General features: G+C 38.4%; 1 protein-coding gene across 4 annotated transcripts in view; it reads right to left on the minus strand.

Annotated features, from left to right (window-relative positions):
• The window catches only part of SESTD1 (SEC14 and spectrin domain containing 1), a 62,004-nt gene extending 36,782 nt beyond the window's left edge, over positions 1-25,222 (minus strand). Inside the window, exons 1-7 of one of the 4 annotated variants that reach the window (XM_075153352.1) lie at positions 24,993-25,222; positions 21,795-21,857; positions 21,023-21,125; positions 12,623-12,702; positions 6,381-6,489; positions 2,733-2,823; positions 578-691 (exon numbers count right to left, since the gene is read on the minus strand). In XM_075153352.1, the coding sequence (XP_075009453.1) occupies positions 578-691; positions 2,733-2,823; positions 6,381-6,489; positions 12,623-12,677 (369 nt within the window). In that variant the 5' untranslated portion in view covers positions 12,678-12,702; positions 21,023-21,125; positions 21,795-21,857; positions 24,993-25,222. Of the gene's footprint in view, positions 1-577; positions 692-2,732; positions 2,824-6,380; positions 6,490-12,622; positions 12,703-21,022; positions 21,126-21,794; positions 21,858-23,431; positions 23,548-24,992 lie in introns of those variants that run through there. The other 3 variants (XM_075153356.1, XM_075153353.1, XM_075153355.1) reach the window with 3 other exon arrangements.
• Between the last annotated feature and the right edge of the window lie 304 nt (positions 25,223-25,526).

Below are 25,526 nucleotides of genomic sequence, written 5' to 3' on the forward strand. Positions count from 1 at the left end.
TTTCCATTAACCTCTCAAAATGATAAAAGAACGGAACTGCTAAAACTGCTAACATTAGTGTGTAATCTCTTGTACACACTCTGCCTCACAAGGCAAGAACACTATCAGCTTATATTTGGCAAACTGAAGGGACCTACAACCTTTGTTACTAATGTCAAAGAACTCAAAAAATGAGACAACATGCATGCAACAGCAACAAGATGTTCTTCAAAATGGTTCTACTGGTTTAGTGACACCATACAATATGCATCTCTACAGTCTATTACAGAACAGTCATGAAAAAAATTCACACTAAACCCTGTACAACAGTTTCTTACTCAAAACATCCGCAATATGTATCAAACAGCTTTATCCTTGCTGAGCAAAGAATTAAACGCCACACATTTCTAATTTGAGACGTACTTCATTTAATATTCTTATTAAAGAGGGAAAAATTAAAAGGCCACAGTGGTTTGTTAAGGATATCCACAAAACATCTGGAATATAACTATTTTTAAAGAGACATTCATTTTCATCCAATTACTTCAGTCAAAAAAACCATTTCTGGAATATTAAAGCAGACAAAAATTCTACATACCTCAAAGCCAAGTCTATCCTTCTCTTTCCAAAAACAGAAATGCGTAACCTTCTTATCCCAAAATTCATCTGGCTTTACTACACAAACAAGTGACACCTCAGCTGGAACAACATTCTGTAAAACAAAAGGAAAAAAAATAAGTAAAACATTCAAGATTTAACCTTCATTTACCACAGAACTGAATTCCACTTACATGTCATCATCTATTCAAGAACTTAAATTTACAGACAGAAATTAAACTAAGTCTGCTCATCTACATCACATGTTGGCTCCATCCTGCTTTGTAGTAGTATGCACTAGATTTCATAGCAAAGTCGCATCAGAACTGAAAAGAAAAATCTAAGCCCTTTACTCCCAGTTCTGAGGCCTAACCGTTAGTCCCTGTTACATCAGTATAGAAAAACATGAATTACTGCCTAGACTTAATTTTATTTATGGCATTTCATTAAAAAAGTTAAGGACAACAAAGCTTTTACCAGTGTCATTTGCTATGTAGAATGAAACAGTAATCATGAAGTTAGAAAAGAATTGTATACTTTATTATTAAATCACGTCAAGATTATATCCTATACTTCTCTAGTACATATTGCTTAGACTAGAATGAAAGGGCTTAATATTAACATTTCAGCATATTAATTCATAAAAGTATTATCATTCCTCAGCCTAAAACAGTAATTTCATCTACCAAGATGATTTTATGTTGTCACACTGAATGTATATCAAGGAACAGAGACTCCCTGATTACCCCCAAGTCATCTGCTATAGCAATAAGCAACAGTTAGATAATCACAGTACTGACGTAAAGGTGACACAGTGCATGGGATTTCTCTTCAAACACCCTGTTTTATTTATAAAAATATAATTCTGAAAAAGTTATATACATCCAACTCAGAAAGCATAGCACCAAAAAAAAAAAGATATTTCATTTTTTGCACCATTTAATGAATATACAAAAACTATTTAAGCGTAGACAATATTTTTAACACAGAAGTGTCTCTTTGATCACCAACCAGCACCTCTGAGAACTACGTGAGTCCAAGCAGAGAGAAATCTCAAGTGGTCTGCACAAGTGACTAGTTTACATATGAAAATCTTCATTATTGCTTCCTTCTCGAATTAAAGATACGGATTTGCAACTTATGTTGCACAGGAAGTGTGCCAACAGGAAGCCACTGAAATCTGAGCATGGGCAAATAGGTACCTTCCCCACTAGCTGAAGTTCCCACTAAATGTCACAACTGTACATTAGCTGAAGTGAAAGCTCAGTCAAGATCATAATCAGAATATAATGGATCCAGTTTCTATTACTATTAATAGGAATGCCATCTTAGTTAAGAATAGGTGAAAGACACCTTGAAACAGACTAAAAAGCCCAGGAGCAACAATGAGCCAGCAGGACAAAAAAATCAAATTATTCATATTTGACACAATTTCTGAGGCTTCATCTAAGTCTGAGACAAAAACTGCTCTGATAAAGACAAGCCATCTGTACAGCAAGAAAGGCAGTAGTCCAAGTTCTCTAGCCTATTCAGAGTGCTGTATCTTGCATTTTCTTTGACCACTGAGACCAGAAAATAACCTATACTGTTTAGCAGAAATAAGACTTTATTGTAAGCCCACAGTTCTGAAAAGCTAAAATAATAAATTGTTATGAATTTCTTTAGTTGGGAATTGGCACTTTTTTTTCCTTTACCTACTTTGTATAGCACCCAGAATATAATCTGTGATTGGGATTATTATACACAACAAAATCAACTATAGCAAACTCCAATGGAAATCAAGTAGTACAGCATATTGCATCAGGACCTGCTCAGCTGCACTATCAGTGTGCATTGTTCCCCTCCTACTACTCACAGTTGACGACACCAGGAGCATATTTCTGTATTTTTTTAACTAAAACAGTTTTAGAAAAAGGTCTACAACTGCATGTTCTCAGCACGTAATGAATTTGTCCCTCACTTGAGTGAGGTGTGTCATTTGCTTTTCAGATTGTTTCTTCCCGCACAGAACTCTGTCACAGAACCACATTTTGTGATTTTAAAAGGCCATAAATTGTCTGTTTCTCAATAAAGAAATTACCGCCTCTACAATAACACAGCAATTGGGTTCACATCTATAAAACTGATCAACTATGAATGTATAAAAATTTATTTACCTGTAGCATTAACACAACCGTCTTTACCACGTTCCATTGAGATTTTCTGCCATCCACTATCACAGTAAATCCTCTAGCTTTACACTTCTCACTAAAAGAAGAAAAACACTTAGAAAAAAATAAAATTCATGAACAAGTGTCATATCACAATGACTTTGGATTTCAACTCTACTGAAAAATACAACTAAATAGTTTTTTACTTATAAAAATACTGTCTTAAAAAATCTTAAGATTACTCATTTAGAAAGAACTTTCAATTTTAATGCTGAAGCATATTGATAGATATTCCAAATTACAATTTCTCAGTACTACTGAAGTGTTTTTCATAATACAAGCATTTATTTAAACTTCAGCCAATCTGAGAAGGTTTCATAACCATAAACTTCACAAAACCCTCAGAAAGAAGAGGTCAATTGACAGTTTCCAATTGACATAAGGAAGACAAAGGGATGTAAGTTTTCACAAGGTTACTGGTGAATTGGCACAGATTTGAGGATACAGCTACACATCACTTAGTGCATGTCCAAGCAGGAAACCATCTAAACATGGTTAAATTTCTTTCCTGAACAAATGGACTAGAAATTACAGTGCACAAAAAGCCTCTTCAAGAAGAGACTTTGCATACGGATCTATAAGAGTATTTTAGACTGACATCATCTCTTTTTCTTCTAACAAGGTTTGAGTCTGTATATACTACAAAAAAACTGCTGCAAACAGTTAGCTGCAAAGACAAAAAATCAAAGGTACTTCTGCTCAAACACCAAATGGGAGAAAATAGTGAAAACTTTCCTCACTCTCTGTGCATTCCTACAAAGACCTCTCCGGCTCATTTCTAACTGAAGCTGGCAACAAGATGCTCACAACAGCTGGGCAGAGAGTTCAATGGTGGCAGCAACCTCTGGATGTCACCAACACCTGGGAAGCGTTAACTTCTCACAGCACAGCAGCAGCCAGAAGAGGACATGGAAGTGAGCCCATAATTTTTAGCATTAGTTACCACATTAGATATCATGTCTCAGGTTGAAATTTTTGTTTCCAGCAAAAGTTATAAAGTAACTAAAAAACATGACATTTACATGATGTAGAAAAGCATTATGTAATCTTTAGCAATTACAAAACAAAGTCATTTCTGTGATCTCCTTAGCTTACAAAAAACAAAGCAACTTGCATGTAACAGTACACATTATGTTTCACACTGAGAAATTGAACTGTTAATTATTTCATGTTTAAGCTGAGCTTCATCAGGTATGGGTAGAAGACAAAGTTATCTTGGAATTTAAAAAAGGGGAAAAAAGGCACCTTACTGGTCTATTTAGGAAAAAATAACTACAAAGTTGGCTGCCAATCCATAGATACTTTTGGTTTTAAGAAACCTCTAAGATCACACATACGATTTTTCTGGAAGCACTGTGAAACTTCAAGGCTTTGTGCATTCAATGTTTAATCAGAAGGAACGCAAAAGGCACACTACCACTAGTTTTAAGAACAAGATGAAAAGGGTCACTATAGCATCCTGAGACATGGCTTCTTTAGGCTCACTAGGATCTAGCAATATCAGCATCTGCTCTTCCCTACTACCAGACCTATTAAAAAAAACAACAAAAAACCACACCAAAAACCCAACCAACCACCCAACCAAATGCAAAAGTTCAGCCAACACTCAAACCATAAATGTTTGTATGAAAGTTTAAAAAAAAAAAACCACAACCAACAACATTTGATTCGAACTACAATACAGAGAATACAACAAAGGAAGCAAACTTCAATATGCACAGACAATAGCATAACTTCGCCACTTTTATTTTTCTTGAATTCTGAAGACACCTTCAGAATCCAAGAAAATCATCAAACAGCATCAAAGAAAGGCCTAACAGTAGACTTAAACACTAGGAATAAGTTGTCTGCAGTTTGAGGAAAGCTTTACACACACACACTCCCCAAAGAAATTTTACCCAAGACACTATAAACAGTTATGCCTCTCAAATTTTGGACACAGCTATCCATCAACACTAGAATGCATATTTCAAAACAGTTATAGTTACAACATATGGCATGCGCAACTGAATTAAAAGTTAAACGTGTTAGGTTACCTTACACATAGAACTTGGGGAAAAATGTAACATTAATGTTTCTTGGACAGCTATCTGGGTTTGGGACAACACGCCTCCCCAAACCCCTCCTTTTTTCAAACACTGTTTAGCAAGTCTTTCCAGAACAAAAAAGGCAAGCGCTTAGGCCAAGAAGTTTGCACTTCCCACTAAAAAACAACATGCAAACAAAAACGACAATGATTTTTCCATACTGCCACCATAAAAGAGGGATCATTTTTTCCCACAACTGACAAACAGAACATTAGATGTGGGAACACTGAACTTTGCTTTCAAACAGATTTCCCAGTTTGTACAAAGTACAAAGAGTACTTTGGTTGAATTTTCAGACAGTTATTTTTACACTAATATATGTAAAAACATACATCAGGATGAGACTGTGGAATAATTAATGCTTGCTAGAACAACAATGCCTGCATCTGTTCCACAAATACTGCCAAATCCTTAAGTCAATGAGATGACTTGTGTGGATGACCATTTGGGATTTTCATCACTTTACAAAAGACAACAAGCTGTTTCAAAAACCCTAAAACTTTCACGACTAAAATGTTGTGCAATATACTCATATACCTATTGATGTTTTACTTGTAAGCAACCTGAATTTATTCTTTGCTTCTCTCTCCCCAATCAGAATTTTTTTAAACAGTCTCAACTACAAAAAAATCAGATCATTTAATTGTTTTAAAAACATTTACAACACAGTTAGTGTTTTGCAATAAGCAAAGTACACTAAAGAGTCTTTAGTTATGCCACTGTTCCTCTGTTTTCAGAAGAGGAAATTAAAGGATACAAAAGCAAGCATTTATCCGAGGGGCTTCTTTCCTTTTTAAATAAGTGGCACGAGAACAAAACAAAGCTATGATAAATATTGATCTCTGGATCTTAAGAAAAAAATGCAGTTAACAAAGCTAGGACCAAGAACTGTCACTATAAACTTGCAAGATTACATGTGCAGAACTTAATCAACAATGATTTTACAGCAAGGTCTGGATGACAGGATACTCAAGTCATCGTTCAGCACATTTAAGCAGTATCTTAACTTTAAACATTTGAGTTGCTCACTAACTTCAGTAAGACTTCATATATTTTAGACTCAGTGCAAACTTAAGCACTATAAGCTACAAAGATTAGGCACATAGCAAAGAAAGAGGATGAAGCTTTTTTACTTTGGGCAATGCTACCTTTGTAAGCTTAGGAGTTTCATTAGAATGGCTCATTAATTGACATAGCAATTTAAGTGCACTGTCATTAAAAAGAAATTGCCAAAGATATCCCAAGAAAGGAGTGAGGAAATACACAAGGCAAAAAACCCCCAAAGCCAGACATACAGAATAAAAGGACATATGCAAGCCTTAGTAGATATCCCTTAGTTTATTGGGATGTATGTTTCTAATTCAGTCAGACAGTATCACATTTTAAACAAACATTTATGTAAAATTTGCTTGGTATTGAAAGGCAAATAAAAAGAAAAACCAATAAAAAGATCCCTTCCACCACTGGAAAAGAAGGCAGCCCTGAACAGAATGCCTTTGAAAATCACCTTGGGATACTTAGAAGGTAGTCTAGTGTGACACTCAGCTCGTCCATACTCGTCTGTTCAAGGCATAATGGAATTGTCAGAATGAGGCCACTTCTTCTGTCCTTCCCTCCTATTTTGGGGGGGGAAAAGTCATTAGAAAGGTATTGTAATGGCTTTAAGGTAAAAGAAATACTTTGTAGTTACATGGTCTCAAAACACATCATAAAACTAAACTTTAAAGTTGCTGTGAAAAATTACGACTGACATTTCACCTCAGTTGTGAGGATTCATTCACCACATTGATATTTAAGGCAGCACCAATGCTTCAGAGCATCTGTAGCTGTCAGTCTTTCATCTAGTACTTTCAACATAAACACCACAAATCAAGTTTTCCAGAAGCATTATTTTTGCATATCTAGATTACATTTTTAAAAAGATCTCCTAGACCTTCTACTACCAGCCTCTCAGAAACCTGGTAAGCGTTCAAGGTGAGCATGTACCCAGCAGCTCCAGCTGGAACACACCACCTCCTAGAAACATCAACTACACAAAGGACGATCTTCACAAAGGAGGATCTTGTAACACGCAGGCTGCCCATAGCACATACTCTAAATTGGTAGTTCATTCATCAAACACCTAAGATTTCCAGACCTATTTACAAACACATGACTGTCACCTCACAGTTAAGATAAACATTTCCATCCAGTTGCTTTAATCTTCATATGCATTTTCAAATCCATCTGGTAGGAGTTATACAAACAGTATCAGCAACAAAAATACTGAAAAAGCTGGCCTCACATTTATATGTCCATTATGAGATCCAGTAAGATCAAGCGTTAGGTGATGCTGATGTGCTGCATTTAAGTAGATGTTCTACAACCGTAGATTTGGGTTGGTTTTGACTACACAGACTCTCAAGAAAGTCTTTGGAAAGGTACAGTTTAAAAAAAAACAACAAAAAAATGGATCTTTAAAGAAAGCTGAAGTTTTCTGTTCTGGTCTTTCTTCTAAAAGATTGACTTTTGAGTCACACAGGTATGAACCAGTAACCAAAATGGATTTGGACTAGGTTCTTACTCATAGCTTAAATTGGAACTGAAGCCAAATCCACTGAATACAACAAGATCACATGAAAAATCAATACTGACACAGCTCCCTGAAAGGGTCAATCAGCAAACACTGTAGAGTGAAGGAAAGCATGTGTGCAGCTGACTTCTATTATCACCACATCTCCAAGTACAGGGGCATCACTGGTGATCTTTTGAAGGCAGAAGGCCTTGAGACCAAAACATTTGCCCCTAAATGGCTGTTAACTCATCAGGGGATTAAGTAAAAAGGGCAAAGGTAGCTGTGATGCATCTTTCCTCTTAATTTGGAGCAAGTAATCTAATTTGTGTATTCACCATTTTAAGCAAACCAGCTAATCTATTTTTTTTTTCTCTCTGCCCTTGAATCTTTTAACAGCTATAACCAGCAAAAAGAAAAGAGATCTTAATTTCAAAACCCAATCAAATATTTTGGTGGGTTTTTTTGGTGGGGGGAACAGGAGGGGAAGTACAAGAAAAGAAGTGGGGAGGGAAATTTGCCCATGAAGTGAAGAACATTAATGAATCCAAACATACTCCAGAAGGATATAGTGCTTGAGTTTATAGCTTATTAAACCACAACTTCAGTCATCTCAAAGTTTAGGGGTGTTTTTTTTAATCTGTGAGTATTTTTTTTAAACTAATACCCATCTCTACATTAAACCAGTTTCAAAGTAAGTTTTCCACAACCTGGAGTAGCTGAAAGCCTTTTCCATTTTATTCACTGTTATTTTTTAGAATAAGTTTTAATACATTAGCTATTTTATTAAAAAAAAGAAATACCATGGATCCATTTAAGTACATGTAGGAGGCAGTTACTAAATTTTCTCCATATTTTAGAAAAACTGTAGAAAGATAATGATAATCTCAGCTCTATTTGGGGTGAAAAAGAAGCAAAGTAAACTTTCATAACCAGAAAAAGAACATCATTATTCTCAAATTAAGTGTGTTATTCATATGGTTAAAGCCACTAAATCATGCTTTTGCTTCATAAAGTTACTTAATATTGGTAGAACTGAAGTTCTATCTGATCAGTAAGAACAACGTTTTACAGAATAGTAACAGCTGTGCAGAAATAAGACAAAGTGCACAAGCACAGTAATGCTTGCAGATGCATACACATACATTGACATAATTTGATAAGCTTTCCCCTCATGCGTTAGAGATGCACGCAAGATAATGAAAAAACACCGTTTGTTTACACAACATATGTTGGCATTTTAATTGCAGTAGTTTTTTTCCTTGTTTCCAAAGCTGTGCAAACTCCCCAAAGAGTGTTAAAGATCCACTGATATACACATGTTTTCCACATCTTCATAAAGGATCCACTGCTTTAAGTGGTCCATTGCAATAGTTGTGTTCCCCTCCCCTCCTCTTTTTTGGGGGGAGAATTGTTGCTGGAAAACAGCAATGCACATTTTAGTAACTATATTTCTAAACAGAAGAATTAGAGAATGGTGCTATATAAGAAAGGACAAATGGATAGATCCTTTCCGCAGAAACTAAGAGGGAGTCACAGTTTAAGGCAACAGTTACTTACAGATTGTCCTCTGTTTCCAAATGGCAGAAAGCCTGAAAATTGGAGTGGGGAAGCAGCAGAAAAAGGAAGGAAAAATACCTCAGTGCTTTAAAAACTGGACATTTGCTCTCATCTGTACACTTGGAGCAAAAAAAGAATTTCTCTCCCCTTGCTACGCTGCTTAATGAGAGCACATCAAATCCAACAAATAAGGGGAAAATGGTAAGTTTGTGGATGTAAAATAATACTTCAGAAGCCATACTGATTCAATGATAGCTTGTTAGCTACCATCTCTCAACAAGAATAAAACATTAAAGTGAATGAAGAAGCCTTTCCTTAAGTGTTCAAGTATCATTTGGCCTTTCCTTATCCATAAGGAAATCCTCAAAGAAAGGAGGGTAGCAGTTTTTAGGAATATAGAAAATAAACTTTTTAAAACTAAAACTTGAAACAGCCAAGTTCCAAAATAGGTTACAAGTTGTAAAATGGAGGAACTGTGAAAAAATACTGGAGCAGGGAAGCAACTGAAGAAAACAGAAGAAAACACTGTCACAAGTATTAATAAAAATTAAAAACACAGACTGGACAGAATTTGGTGATCAAACTCAGTGAGCCTGCGATAGGAAAAGTAAGAACTCAAGAGGTTATGAAGGTATTTCTACAGGGACCAGTAGAAGGGTCACCTGAACCAACTTCCAGGGTCAAAAACTCCATGAGCCATGGCAGCAGCTCAAGATATATTGGATAATATACTTGTAAGAATTGTAATTGTATCTAATGCTCCCTCTCCTCTGCTACCCATGAACTCATGAGTGGAGCACTAAAGTTGTTCATTTTAATGAACATGGCTGGGGAAGAAAAGGTTTGTAGAAAAACACATTTTCTTCTTGCATTTATAGCAAGTTAGTCTTACCATAGTGGACCCATAACTGGAAGAGGGACTTATTCTGCCCAAAGTTACTTCTGGATTCACAAGACAGACAAACACCAGCCCCCACAAAAGTAGTTAACTATTAATAGTAGTTCATGTTTAGTTTACACAGACTTGAAAGACTCCAGTGTTGAACAGGGTCTCACTAATGAAAGCTTAGAATTGGCACTTGAAGCCCACTCATGCAAGATACTATACACACAGAAATTCTCATTTTTATACCTGGATTTAAACAGCATTTGCTGAACTGACTAAAAAAACACAAACCAAACCCAAAAAATATAATCTCTTGACATTTCACAAAAAGACCGCAATAGTTATCTAAATTATTCAGTTTCATGACAGGTCATCTTGTGTAAAAACTGACAGGTTTTTCCCCCAGCTTGTAAACACAACTAGAAAAGTTTCAAACATCTGTATTCTGCCTGCACTGTGATTTTTGTGCAGCTTTCTTGCACTGAAGTATATACAGATCACGGAAATATTCACTCAACCTGCCATAGCACAAAAAGAGAACAAGGTAGGAGTTATCACTGATTCTTTTCCCTCGGTGAAAAATGATGGCCAGTAATTTATGTAAAAGATAATTGTATATCTTTATCCATGTAAGAAACATTTTAACTCAAAACTGTATTTTTTAAAGGAAATACTGAAAAAAACTGAATGGGGCTTTAAATGAATATTACCTAAAGTTACCACTTAAGAAGTGATGTCTGTCATGGATGTAGTCTAACATTTCCCGATACTAACACTAAACACTAAGAATTATTTAATTAAGTAGTAAAGCAAGTTGTTCTTTGATCTTGGTTGTACTATTTGCAGCTCCTTTCTAAAAATTAAAGATTGTATAAATATTTACCACCACCTTCAGAATACAATGTTTAGTGAGATAAACCTGATCACATTGTGATTTTAGGCGTCGCAAACAACATCTCATCTTACAAAAAAAGCACACACTCAGACTATCTGAGTCTTAGAATTAGGCTTAGAATTAAACCTGAAAAATAAAATCAAGGGAAATGAACTTGATGTGTGTTGTAACTCAGAAGTGCTGTAGTTTATAAACTGAAAACACGTTTAAGTTAAGGAAGGCAACTCAGAGCACCATAAAAAAAGAAATTTTTTAATTCATTTTGCACCAAAGTGGTTGTTCAGGTTTTTTGCCGAATCAGTAACTTGCCTTTTTTCCCTGCTATTTGTAATGACCTACCAACATGGAAGCTACACAGCCATGGATTCCAAATCTGAGAAGGCACTACTCCATTAGAAAGCACTCTGTTTTGCTTCCAGAAAAAGAAAGCAGGGCCAACATTATTTGTACCAATTTAACTCAAAAATTACAAGAGACTTCAACATATAAACACTGGAGAACATTTTCCTAAAATATGATTTTTCTAATTATTTGGTTTTAATCATTAATATGTTTTTATTTATGAAACTATATGGAATAAAATTGCTTTAGAGAGACATGATGAACCGATTTCTCTGTCAGGTTCCTTTACTTACACTGAAGAACGCTTAAAAGAACTACTGCACGAATCTTTACCATTCATTAAATTAAAGCATCCATTAGTACTACACAATTCCAAAAAGGTCAAACCTACTTAGAAATATGTAGGTTCAAAAAGGTTCCTGGCATTTAAACTGCCACTCAATAAATTACTTTCCACTAAGAACATCTATATTTCGAAATGGATCAGGCAGCTTTAATAGCAAATTGAAAATGCACTCTAGTTAATGAGAACTTCCCCTTGCAGTATAATGCTGAACAACCAACATACTATGCATCTGCTATTACTACGGAAGAAATTGCCCACTGTCCCAGGCTTTAATGTAAGTTGAGTTCTGGGGGTTTTTTTGTTTGTTTGTCTTTAAACAGGCATTATTTGATTTGCAGTTGCTGGGGACAGTGGGCAAATTCAAAGCAAAACAAATTCTATTGAGAAAAGGAACAGGTTTCACTTCTCAAGTGACTGGAGCAGGCTAAACTAGACTAGCTAAAATAAACTAAGCCAGAAGAATATTTATTTATGGCAACATTTGTCGATTTATGAAGTTGAGAAGTGTTCTGCAAGTTATCTACCTACCCTAGAGTAGACAATCAAACACCAAGAACTAACACAGCTATCTATGACAGTAGTAAAATCAGCAAGAGAATGCCATTCATCATTTTAAGTATTCCCTTTTGTTTTTCTCTGGCATGGAAAGGAGAGAGAGTTACTTTCAACCCAAGATTCAAGAAGTTTTAATAAATACAACGATAATTCCAGCCTTGCCTGAATTAACTACTTGGCAATAATTAAAATGTTACAATGCATGGCTAATTCTGCTTCCATCCATTTCTATGTTGGAGAAAAGACAGGGGTGAAAAGGAACGAAAAATTTTGTAAAGAAAATCCTGAAAATATTAACTCTGTATTTTTAAAACCACATAAAAAAAACCCAGAAAGGATTATTCTTGGATGTCTGCTAAATCATCATTCTTTTATACACGGGCTGAAACCTCATGACATCAACTCTGTGGGTTGAGTTACAGGCTACAGTGAAAACAAGTGCTAAATGCCAAAAGCTACTAGATTAAAAGTTTCAGAGATCCTTTCGAAATATGACAAAGAGCTAACCAACAATATATTTCTGTTAAATACATCCAGCAAATACAAGTAACCAACCTAAACATCCCATCCAAATTATGCAGGGAGGAACCAATTGAGGAAAACAGAAACCGTACCTGAAAGAAAAGCCAATTTTTTCTTCAGAATGGGTAATATTACTGAAGCTTCCATTCTACTTCAGATAATTTTCACAGCTCTGAAACACAAGAAGTTAGAGTTGTCAAGCATGGGAAATAAATTACAACGTTTCACTAGAATGAGCACTGGCCAAAACACTTTTGTACTCTTCTGAAGGAAACATGGAACACTGTAACCAAAATCCAAAGTATTGTGAAAATTGAAGAAAACACATGATCATATGCATTTTTCCATGTCAATCTTTACTTAAAGATTTCTTCCTCCTCATTGGGGGGGGGGGAGGGGGGGGGAGAGGGGAAGAAAAAAGAAAATCAAAGCAGAATCTCAACCAAGGACACTGACATAATTTATATAAAAGTCCTATTTCCCAACCCATTAAACCACAATTAATTTACAGGTAGATCATCTGTTTGCTCAGTCATTCAGATGTAAAATAAGTGTAAATAAAATCACACTTTTGCACAGTCTATTTCATATTACCAGCAATATAATAATTATTTAAATACATTATGCTGCATTTATGTCAGGACACTGCCATTACTCTGCCATTAGTAGGTCTTCAATTAAAGAAAAACATCCAATAGCCAGAATAAGCATGTCTAACGCATAGCTGGAAATGCTTCTCCTTTTGTCTCCAAATCCCTTCTTAACCTCATCCCCTTTTTATTGCATTATGAACTGCAAATCACTATGATTAAGCTTCTGTGTTTCATTGACAATCAACAGGATGCTTGAACTGCAACCTCCTCTTCCAGCCTACACAAAGTAGCAACTGGCATCTGCTTCTAAGTCGTTCTAAGTTTGTACTTGCACAAATCGATCCATATAATAAAACAACCCTAATTCTGCACAGAAATACGTAATTCAAGATATGCACCAGTATCCAGTCAAAATGAAAAAAAACAGATAGAAATTTTTTTTTCTTTAATTCCAGGACTTCAGGCTGCAACCTGGAGTTCTTCATCTGGATACTTCAGCATTCATGCACACAAATAGAACTTTTTTTTCCTGTGGCGGGGGGGTGTAAGTGTTAACTGAATCAAAACAGTAAATGATCAGGAAGAAGAAAAAAAACCCAAAGAACTCCAAATACAGAGCCTGAAGCAAAACAGAATAGTTACTCCTTTTCTTGTTAAAACAATGAGCTTCATTACAAACAAAAAAAGGAGAACGATTATTTTTATTACGAAACAGAAATAACATTTCAACAACTTTTTACTGTGCCTTCCTGTTCCAATGTGTAATGCTTCATGATGTTCGCTCCCACCCCTTATCCCAAAATCTCCATATTTAAGTGTCATTTTTGTCAATCATATAAAATACACGTTTCTCATGTTACTGAAGGAAACAAACAAATTCAAGTTCTTTCAGGAAATCGAGTCCCAAAACAGCTTGCACTTTAAGCAATTACTCAAATAAGCATCCTATTAAAGTCTCCTGTATGCTTCAGACAAAAATTTGTAGGTTATTTGTTGCATTAAACACAAATCTCAAGAATGACTCAGGCAGTCATTGTTGTCCCTCAAACACCATGCCCAAACCATCCTGTCTAAGCTATTTAACTTCGGCGGTATTCTTTTTTTAAGATGTGGAACATGTACCTGGTAATGATTTTTCCCTCTCCTCCCCAAGTTATATTTCAAAATTATTATAAACGGCTCTTTACTATAATCAATGAGGAAAGCACAAACCTACACACACACACTTCATTATCTTCATACTTTCACATATGAACTAAAGTTTGCATCAACTTATTGACTCTAAGGAGCATGTTTCTCTGCTGTTGTGAAAAGATCCATTTATTTAATATGAAAGCACTGCCTGGCTTTCTGCCACAGTAGTGGCACTGTCCATGGATCAAAATAGTTCTTTTGTTTGGTATTTCCTGGAACCAAAGGAAGCATTCTGTTCATTGAGAGTGGAGGGAGGTGAGTCAGAACAATTACCAATAATTTCAAACACCTAGCCTTTGTTCCAGAAACTCCTGAAGTTTTCAATTACCTCTCTTCTGTGAGAGCTTTGATGTGCTCCATCTAGAAGAAAACCTTCACCAGAGCAGGCTATCAGAACATACAAGAAAAAAAATCTTCAGGTTTAAAAATAAGGATTAACATCCCTCTCTACCTTTAACACTCCAGAGAATCTCAGGATGAATTAAACTAAAGGTCTTTTTTTAATATTGGAAAGTGAAACAATTTCAAGAGAGCTGGCATCTACTTTGCACTGGGAGCTGTCAAAGGTGTTTTAAAACGGTACACTGCTAAAAAGCAGATAAGTATATTTAGACCTACAAATAAAATGTAAAGTCTTTTCAACTTGTTCGGAGGAAGACAAAACGACAGGCTCTTAACCTGGCCATCAAGCTCTCAATTTAGAATGAGGAAAGAATGATGTGTTGCTCAATATCGTACCACTATTTAGCTGAAAGAAACAGATCCAGTGTCTATTCACCAACAAAAAAAGGCATTTGGACTCATTAAATAGAAAAAAGCTACAGAAGAATAACAAGAGCACTGAAGAGAACAGATTTCACTTAAGGAAAGTGAAATACTTCAAGAAGCTGCATTTTATCACTTCCAAAACAAAAGACAACTTTTACATGCTCAAATTTTACAGATATGAAACAAGTTAGAGGTTAAATCTGTTTGCTGAATTTCAGAAACAATCTAGAGTGCTGCATGCCCACCTGCAATCTACTTTGCCAATTAAAATACCATATGCCAAATTGTAAAACTTGTGTATACAGGAAACATGCTAAATAAAAGAACTATATCGAAGAACCTCATTGAACTTGTTTAGAATGACCGGGTCTTTCATGTTTTAAAATCAATACAGCAATGTTCATCTCCAACAATGTATTCATTCTTTTGAAGATTTCCACAGAAAATTGGCAAGACTAAATCCACATAATATTTGTATTTCAAACCTAAATATTTGAAAGGTGTTCCAGTGAAATAGAAAACTCTTCCAAACCCCCACCAAGAAATTAATACTACTTGTGGAGAAAATTCTCTTAAATAGAAACTTAAACAAAATAGGTATACATTAGGGGGAGGATGGGACCCTGACGAGACGGTAAACAAATAGTAAAGAAAAAAAATTTACAGAACAGATAAAAACACAAACAGTATTTCAGGCTGCACTCCAATGTGAAATCAAATCATGACTTCGTAGGCTGCATTCCCTTTCATATCTAGGCTCTGGAAAGCCATTGTTTTACCCAACACAGTTTAAAATTCTAGAAATTATTTAAAAAAAAACCAAAACAAAAGCCACAAAACCCCTACACAATATAAACTGTGTAATTCAGCATTCAAGTGCATAATTTCTCATGAATGAAAAACATCACCTGCATTTTCTGCTACACATCTTCAGTATCATCTAATAAAAAAAAATAAATAAGAACCAATGTCCAGACACTGTTTAAAATAATTTTTAAAGTCTATTAAAGAGAGAGGGAAGAGGGAGACGTTGACAAACTTGCACTGACTAAATGACTGGAAGTAAGGTGCCCTGAAGATGTTAGAGAGAAGCTGCTCTGCAATTAACAGGTGTTTTCTTTCTAAGCAACTCAGTGAGAACCACTGGTCAAAAACGATTAACAATCAAAACCAATTCAGGCTCAATGAGAATTAATATACATGTGTTTACCCAAATTTGTTAGATCTGAAACATTTAATATTCTCAGTATAGGGTGCAAGGTCTAAATGGGTTAGTCTGTTCACGAGCATCTATTGCAAGTTTCAAAGAATGAGTACTTTCTTCATTCCCTCATCGTGTATCAAGCAAGAGAGCATAGCTGGTCTGTTAAACACAGGACTAAAAGTCGGGGGGGGGGCGGGAAATCTGGTTTCTATTCCTTGTTCTGCTATGAAATATGCATATGGCTTTCAGCAAGTCATTTATCCCTTTTAGTCTTCATTCAGTCCCTCCATCTGTAAAATGGAGATGTTATATATTAATTCCCATTTTACAAGAGTATTGTGATGTTTAATTCATTAATGTTTTTGAAGACTTGAGAGATTAGAAGGAACTCCATAGATTTGCCTATAAATAACCAAGAAGCAGATGGGCAGTTACATTCAAAACTGTAGCAGCTTGCAAGTCCAGGCACAAACAATAGCACAAATAACAACAGACATTCTGAAGTACTGAAGGGAAGAAGAAAAAAAAAAAAAAAAAGAGAGAGAGAAAAGCCTCAATCATATAGGATGAAATTATTTTTTTCTTTTAAAATCAACTTCTGAATTGCAGACCTTCAAAATTAACAGCTTCATTCCCTGAAGCCAGCATGCAAGTTTTTTTTCAGATGCTAACTTCAACCCACAAAGCATTACCCCACGCTTTCCTTGGATCAGCTTAAAAAAAAAAGTTCATCTGTCCCACACAGAAATAAAATCCATGTGCAAAAGACAGAGAGAAAGCTGAATATCACAATTATCTATGTAGATTACTATTTCACCTTTCTTTAAAGCTACGTTAAAGCTGTAGGAGAGATAACATCCTAAGTGGCACAAAGAGAGAACACAAACCAAGGTGTCTCCAGGGCTGATAATCCAGGGTAATTTGAGAAGCACACCAAACCTGCCCAAAAAATAGGAAAAGCCTGTGAGCATTCATTTGTTAATGCTGTCTTCAATTAAAAAGCACATGGAACTGGGTTAGTCAGCTGGACAGTTTCAAAATAACAATAAAACCCGACAGATAAACATCAGCTTTGATACTCAAATGCAGTGTTTGGTTTTTACTCTTTAAGATATTATGAGCAGCATAAATAAAATTTTAATGTTAGAGCCCTTTAAGACCTCAGGAGAAAAGGTAACTCCACATATTTAGGGAAGATCAAATCAAGGTTTTTGCTTTTTTCAACCATTTTGATCAGTTATGATTATTTTCTTTTTGACCATCTGTAAAAACTATCCATAAAAAAGGGCATACTGAAGTTTTATATTGTGCCTGATATTCAAGTTGTACACGAAAATATTCCTGATCTTTCATAACCTGTTAATTCACACTAAAGGATTAAGAAAATAAAAACCATAGCCTCAGTAATCTCACCAGTATGTAAGCTTGTTTAATTTTAAAGCAAAACACAACCATACAATGTCAGTTCCATTACACATACACAGTTAGTACTCTAACTCAGCAACTTGTGACTGCAGATGAATGGACAGATTGAAAACATGCTCACTTTTGGTTAAACCTAGGGTTAACAGTTTGCTCAACCATCATCCAAAAGCACATTGTCACAGCCATACCGAATTTAAGCCTGGAAAAACTCCATTTCTTCTGCCCCATTTTCACCTGGAGGTTCAAGGCTTACCTTGTACACTTTGTCTTCTAACTATAGCTAATAATAGCATTAGAAGAGCTGTCTGTTAACTTCCTCAGTTTAACCCATCTTCCATATTCATTTCCCACCCTTTTTCCCCCCCTCAGCATTTTGTGAGAAGTGAAGTAAAAGATGAGTGGCTAAAAGAAGCGATGAGCAATACAATGAATAGTGAACCAGCAAATGGAGAAGAAATGAATGAGAGGTTATGCCATCCGAGAAGAAAAAGACATTGCGCTCGTAAGTTTTAACTTTGATCTCAGTCAACTCTTCATTTGACGGAATGGTGGTGCTTTTCCTCAGACCAAGTGTCAGAGGGAAAGAAAAGAAGGAAGAGTACTGAGCACAGAAACAATATAACTAAGGATTCACAATAACATCTGCACGTAAGCTGTGAAACACAATACCAACACCTCAGTCTTTTCACACAAGAAGGGCAAGCACAGGATACTGTGCAGCAATTAGCACTCTCTCAAAGAATAGCACTTCTTTGGATTCAAAGGCCATGTCCACAGACAGCATCTTGCTCCAACCCGAAGGAACACATGCAGAAGTTGGTAATGATGCTACAACACATGACATACAAAATGATAGCTTGCTAGAATTTTGTACCCTTTCCAGCCTCAGGCCAAGCCAAACACATATGGTATATGTTAAATTACAGCAGTTTTCAGGCTTCTTTAATCTAGAATAGCAGAGAAAATAAGTCACAGGTTTTGGATGCATCTCCACCATTTCTTTTTCTGCCACATTTACAGAGACCCCATGTCTACCCTCCTGCAGAACCCTATAGCTTGCCCTTGTAGGATGTTACCTCAAGCAACAGAATACTCTACATTATATGCTCCTTTGCAACAGGTGGCCAAACCAGAAGAAGTTGCAGTCATCTGGTATAGTCCCAACTCACTTCACAGCATCAAGTAACCATAGAATATGCAAAATGATGCAATTTGGGAGGTTGCTTTTTCCACTACTTTCTACATAGCAATAGGTCAATTGAAATGCTATGTTCAAAGCATAGCACAGACGTTTTCTCTTCCTCATCACACTTCCCTAAGACCCATAAAAAAATATAAATCTCAGGTTCAGCTCTTAAAATTTTATTTAGTCAGAGATCATGTGGAAATAAGACAGAAATCACACAGATTGTAAATTCTCCCACAGAAATAGTTTTTGAGTCACAGGTTGGGGGGAAGAAAAATAATCAATGAATGGTAGAATAAAATTACATACTCCTCTTCTAGCTCCCTCCATTAAAAAAAAAAAAAAAACAAACAAGTCATAAAAGCTTGCAAGAATGAGCTGGGGGAAATGAGTACCTTATCACCAGTTCTTTAAGGAACTGACCAAAACCAGTTTGTGATGAAAGATCACAGAGGACTCTTATACATTCAGTACTTCATAAAACTAACTAAGACAGTGGGAAGAAAGAGATTGTACAATTCCAGGCCCTAAGCAGTTGAGTCAAAAGACAAACAGCTGCACTGATGAGTGCAACTGTTGGCGGTCTGGAGCAAATGAAAAATAACTTTCCTCTGGGATGCAAGATTAGAACTTCTTGTTCCTTTTATAACATTTATATAAGAAAACAATCTACAACCTCGTAACAATACACATATTTGGCATTGGTTACAAGTGCGTGTGGCTCAGGCCCTCAGAATAGTTTCTCAGCCCAGTATAGTGACACTACAACCGAATGGAAGCAAAACGAAATGCTATTCTGAACCAAAAGCCATACAGAGTGGCGGGGGCTATGAAAGGGCAAGGGATTATTTGACAGGAAAAGTAGGATGGGGTGTGTAGATATAAGCGTAGCAGATAAAAGCAGTCATCATTTTTAGGTGGAGAAAACTCACCCAAACCAGGAAGAAAACAAGTGAGAGGCTAATAAAAAGACTGTTTACAAATCTCTAAAACTTTGGGGTTGATACCTGACCAAAAAAGTTCCCAGCTCAAGAGTAAGACTTTGTGTGGACCTTTAAACATCCTGAACAATTTCCTCTGTATTTTAAAAAAAAATTACGGTAGTGGCTTCCCCCTCAACTGCACAACACACAAGCTAGACACAATGAGGATAACAATAAAAATCCCTTCATAAGGAATAAATAAGTAATTTGAGAACTTTGCTAATCTTCACCCAACATCAAAGTAGAAGAGATTGAAATATGCCAGATCTGGTATGTAAACACCTTGTTCATTCATATTTTTAAGTTTCAGAATATTTCAGAATTACACAAATTCATTGCTATACAAAATAAAAATAATTATCTATGCTGCCCTTGAATTACTGCGTGCAAGAGAAATAAATCTTTCCTTAACTTGCACAGATGTCTTCAGTTTTCGTGCTCATGTTAAAAATTCTGAACATTTAAGCTGCAAACCACAAATTAAATTGGCCACAGCAACCACCTGCAGCTCTCCCTCTCTCCCACCCCCTCAAAATAAAATATGTAGCATTCCACTATCATAAATAAATAAATGGTCACATGCTTCAGAAAATAGAAAATCAAGCTCTCTAAACTGCTACCTGGAGCATCTTGCATAGATGTAACACTCATACATTTTCCACTGATACTATTTTCCAGGGCCAAATTGAAATGTAACATGAAAGAATTAGCAAACACTATCCTAGCAGAGGGAAAACGGACAACCCGCATTGAGGGTATACTGATTAGAAAGAAACCATCGCTTTTACCAACACCTGAAAGTAGATAAGCCATGGCACCTTTTGTCTATGTATTATGTGTCCATCCTGACCCCTTCCCTCAAGAAGGGCCATTTACTTTCTCAAGTTCAGCCGTACATATCATTTAGTGACCAAAACATCAAGCTAACATCAAATCCATTGATCTTATTCTTCCAACACCTTGGGTTTTTTTTAAACTTTACTTAGTCTGGTCAACATTTACCCTTCATGATATTTCTCTAAGAACACATCTCAAATTCAACTCTGCCACCACCACAGTTTAGCTTGGCTCTGAATTCTCACGGGCCTACTACATCTATCTCCCTTGAATCATTGATTCTGTGAAGCCCTAAGTCATACCTTCATCTCCTTTTAACTATTGTAATTTGCTTCTTAATGGGTTCTTTATGTCCCAGCGTTCCAAACTTCAGCTTGTCCAAAATGCAGCAGCTCATCTTCTCACCTAGGAACAGGAAAACAACACTCCATATTGATTTTCACTTGCTTCCTTGTAGAGTTTAGAGTCTGCTGTAAGGATATCCTCACTTCAAAATCTCTCTAAAGAGAGTCTAAAGAGTAAAAAGCTTTGCCAGTGCGTTTTTCTATTTGCTCACTCAAGGCGCTCAAATATCGCATTTCTCTTCTGTGCACAAGCTTATCAACCCCACAGCAGCAACAATCTACCTCAATGCTTTTAAAACTTCTTTCCTTACACTCACCCACAACCACAGCTCCCACTTGTATCTCCAGTCTTATGCTTAAACACCCGCTAATATATTTGCAAACACTACTCTCTGTGTGAGACACTAACTAACATTACGTGAGACACTGTAACACAAGCTGCACTATTTTATAGTATCTAAGCCAAACTATGTGACATAACTTTAGTATCAGAAACTTTGGTCACGTTACAGCAACTTTTAAAGCTTTTTAAAAGTCACAAGATGAAAATGAGGTAAAGTAGGTAAGTTAAAGAAGGCATGAGTTACAGTCTAAGTAAATTTGTGCAAAACCAACTGCAAAGATATAGTTCCATGCAGTGCATTCATCAGTGTCAAAGCTTCATAAGAACCAAATATATTGTGTGAAAATTTTAAAGATCTTATTTTTGGAAGAGATTGATCTTACTTACCATTGGTACTGGAATGCAACACTGTCTGTTAGAGATGCAAGTTTGAGCTCTGGATCCCAGATTCTGCAAATTTAAATGAAAAAAGCATTTGACCATATTTTTAGATGTTAATACTCAATCTAAAACTTTATTTCCTTGGAGACTGAAAACAAGGGTTTATTACAAAACTACATGATAGAGGAGTCAACATTGCCATTATATATTCACAAATACTTGTAAGCTAGGCATTTGAGTTGAGTGGGACAGCAGGAATCCCGTATTTTCTACCAAAACATATGGTAGACATCAACATTGTTTATAATTATCAGGCAATGCTCCTGAGGCAGCACCGGAAGCAGTGGGAAAGTAACAAGAACCAGAATCCCTGTAGTATGCTTTCAGTCAGAGGTAATCTACACAGCGTATGAGGCAAAATTGAAAATAGAACAGCGTTAGTGTTTTTTTGTGAAAAGAGGAAGAAAGTATTCCTACAAACTAAGTTAATCACTGCTATAAAATTAAAAAAAGCAAATTATAAGTTGAATTAAAAATTGTAAATAGTCCCTATTTGTATTAGAAGATGCAGAATTAAGAGATAAGCATCAAATGTAAAGCCTCAGCAAATGCTTTAAGACTTGCATGAAACCTTGTAACTGATCAAATTCCACCCACCAACGAAACCCAAAACCTCAAAATTAGCGTATACTGCGTAACAGGTGAAGACGCGATGCTAAACACATTTCACAGATTTTACAGTTACTCAGATGCAGCAGTCATTACAGTAATCTCTCACAACAAGTTTTAAATTAAAAAAACCTTACATTACTGGAAGTTTTCTCATCAGGCAAATAAACTAGCCATCTCAAAAAGATGGAGAGAAGGCAAGAGTACACACCCATAGATCAGGAACAAGAATATCCATAGCAAGTGCTCAAGCTAGCTTGAACAGAGACACAGTGGAAGTCCTGCAACATCATTTCTTATCCCTGCAAGACCCTAGGGTAGGCTTTGCCTACTTTATCAGAAGCTACCTATTGAAGGTATTCTGTATTTCCCCAACCACTCATAGTCACTGGGGAATAAAGGCGTTCCTCTTCATACTCTATTCCTAAGGACTCTTGACACTTACGTAGCATTGTATTAAAGTTCACCATCAATGCATCTAGTCTCTTCCATAAGTACCTCCAGTTCCCTTCCCTACTACCACTCCCAAGCAGCAGCCAACGGCAACCGAGCTGAACTGCACCTGACTCCTTTATTCTGCTGCTGGAAAATAACAAAGCCATGTACATTTCCCATTTACGTAAGCTTTACTGAGAAATGTAATTCCACAGCCAATTTAAAATTATAGCCTACAACTCCAGGAGACATCATGGCACTGTTTCTTGTAAGAAATTTAAAACAACATATTTTCTTCTCTTAACTTTTGTTTCTAGGAAAACTGATGTTACAGATCATCTAAACTGCAAATAAAATATAATCTGTTAGCATACTACTAAGGAAAAACAGTTGGCTGAGGCATTTTACAGGATTCTTCAAGGGAGAATTGTGCAAAATCCTAAAATCCATCACTAAAAGCACATTGTAATCGCTCCTAGTTTTGGTGAGGTGGTTTGGTTTGGTTATTTTGACAGAGCAAAGCATGATCAGCACCTTACCAGCAAGCAATAGGCCTCTCTGACCAAGCTTCAGTTCTATTCTGTGGTCCACCTTCTCCCTTTTCTCCTCCTTAAATTCCTGCTTGGTATAGACAATGGGACTAGGACTATAAAAACTCACATTCAGAAAAATGAGAACCCTTATTAGTGCAGCAGTTCATCACCATCACTATTCCTATAATGTAATAACAGTATTCATTATTTACTATACACTGAATCTTAGCAGACAATGTCACAGAATGGGGAAAGGGGAAGGAAAAACCCAGTAATTTCTCATGACAGTGAATTTTAATGTGTGAACAAAGTCAACATCCAATCGTTAGGACAATGCAGACTCTGCAATACTAAAATGCAGAGGACCAGTATTTCCTTTGGGATGAAGAAAGATGAACGAACACCTGACAAAAGCATCTACTAATATCCATCCATGTAAGCCTTACCAATTTTTCTCATTAAAAAAATTACAAAAACTCAAAAAACAAAGAACCGTTCTCCACTAATCATCTCCGCTCTTAAACAGTTGCTTCCATACACTCCTATAAATTCTTTAAGAAAAAGGGCGCTTTAGAGCATCTCGTTCCTACAACTGCCTGGCTAAAGAGCTCTGTTAAGGGGTAGCAAAGGACGCTAGTTATGAGGAGAAAGGCAAAATTGCTAGACAATGGACCTGTCAAAAATCAAAGAAATGGCAACCGTGGCTCTGAGCAACCACTGCTTCAGCAGTGAATCAGCTTCCCGACCAGGCAGCGCTTCCAGAAACCCCGGAGCGCCCGACGCCGAGGCGGTGACAGGGCCGTGACTCGTCCCCACCAGCCCGCCGCCGCACTGACCAGCGGCGACGCACCGGGAAAATCCCCGCGAGAAGCCGAGCGGATCGGCGAGCCGGGGAGCCGGCTCCGGCTCCCGCCCCCGCCTCCCTCCGGGGAGCTCTCCCTTGCCCGAAGCCCCCTCCTTCCTGCCTTCCCTCCCGAGCCTGCCGTGGCACCCGCGGGCCGGCCGCGGCTGGGCCCGGCGGGAGGGGGCCGCCGCCCTCCCGCGCCCGCCGCCCGCACAAAGACAGGCCCCGGCGGGGCGGCCGCGGCCACCCGGGAGCCCCCCCGCCACCGCGGCCACGTCTGTAGCGGCGGCACCAACAATACCCAAACCTGTTGCGCGGGTTCCCCTGGGCTGTACCGACCCGCCGTGCCCCCGGCCCGGGAGCAGCCGGCGGGACCCACAAAGGGGCAGGGAAACGGGAGCGGGGGGAGGAGGAGGCGGCGAGCTCCGCAGCCTGCCGCCAGGTACCTCGTTAGCCCGCCCGCCTGCCGCGGGGATGCGGCGCCGGCCGGGGAGGCCGGGCGCGGGAGAGCTGCCCTGCCGCAAGGCCGGGCCACCGCCGCCCCCCGGGAGGGCCGGGAGCCAGCCACCGCCCGACGGAGCAGGGCGCCCCACAGCTCCAACGCCGCCGCCCGGGGAACAAAGCGCGGCCAGGCCGCAGGGCCTGCGCTGCGCCCGGGGTCGCCGGGCCGCCCCTCTGCGGGGCTGGGGCGAGGGAAGAGCCCCGCCAGACGCGGCTACTCACCCGGCTGCGGCGCTCCGGGTGCCCGGGCTGGGAGGACGCCGGCGGCAGGGCGGGTGAACGCGGGGCGGAGCCTGGACCCGCCCGCTCCGGCCAGGCTGCGGCAGCTGCCCTCAGCCGCCTCGTACCGCCTCGCTGGCCCGGCGGCAGCCCCCGGGGACGGGGGCGGCTCTGACCCCTCCCCCGTCGGCAAGGAGACAGCGAGCACTGGGCGCTGCCGGGCCCGCCTCCGCTCCGCTGCCCTCGCCTCAGCCTCCCCCGCCTTCGGGGCGCGGAGCCACGGTACCGCCCGCCCCTCCCGCGGAGCCGTCCGCGGCAGCTGCGCGGGACCCGGCCCGGCCGAGAGACGGCAGGACGAAACCCCACCCCACCGGGAGACAATGCGCCGCCGCCGCCCCGCTAGGGGGTGCCGAGCGCTGCGCCCCGCAGGCCTCGGCCCCGCCAGGCACCGCCCGGCCCGGTCCGACCCCGCCGGGCCCCCTTCCCGCCGCCCCGGCCTCCCGTCAGTAACTGAGGGGCCATTGTAAATACCCAGCG

This window comes from Calonectris borealis, chromosome 6 (genome assembly GCF_964195595.1).
Source record: "Calonectris borealis chromosome 6, bCalBor7.hap1.2, whole genome shotgun sequence".
Classification (NCBI taxonomy): domain Eukaryota; kingdom Metazoa; phylum Chordata; class Aves; order Procellariiformes; family Procellariidae; genus Calonectris; species Calonectris borealis.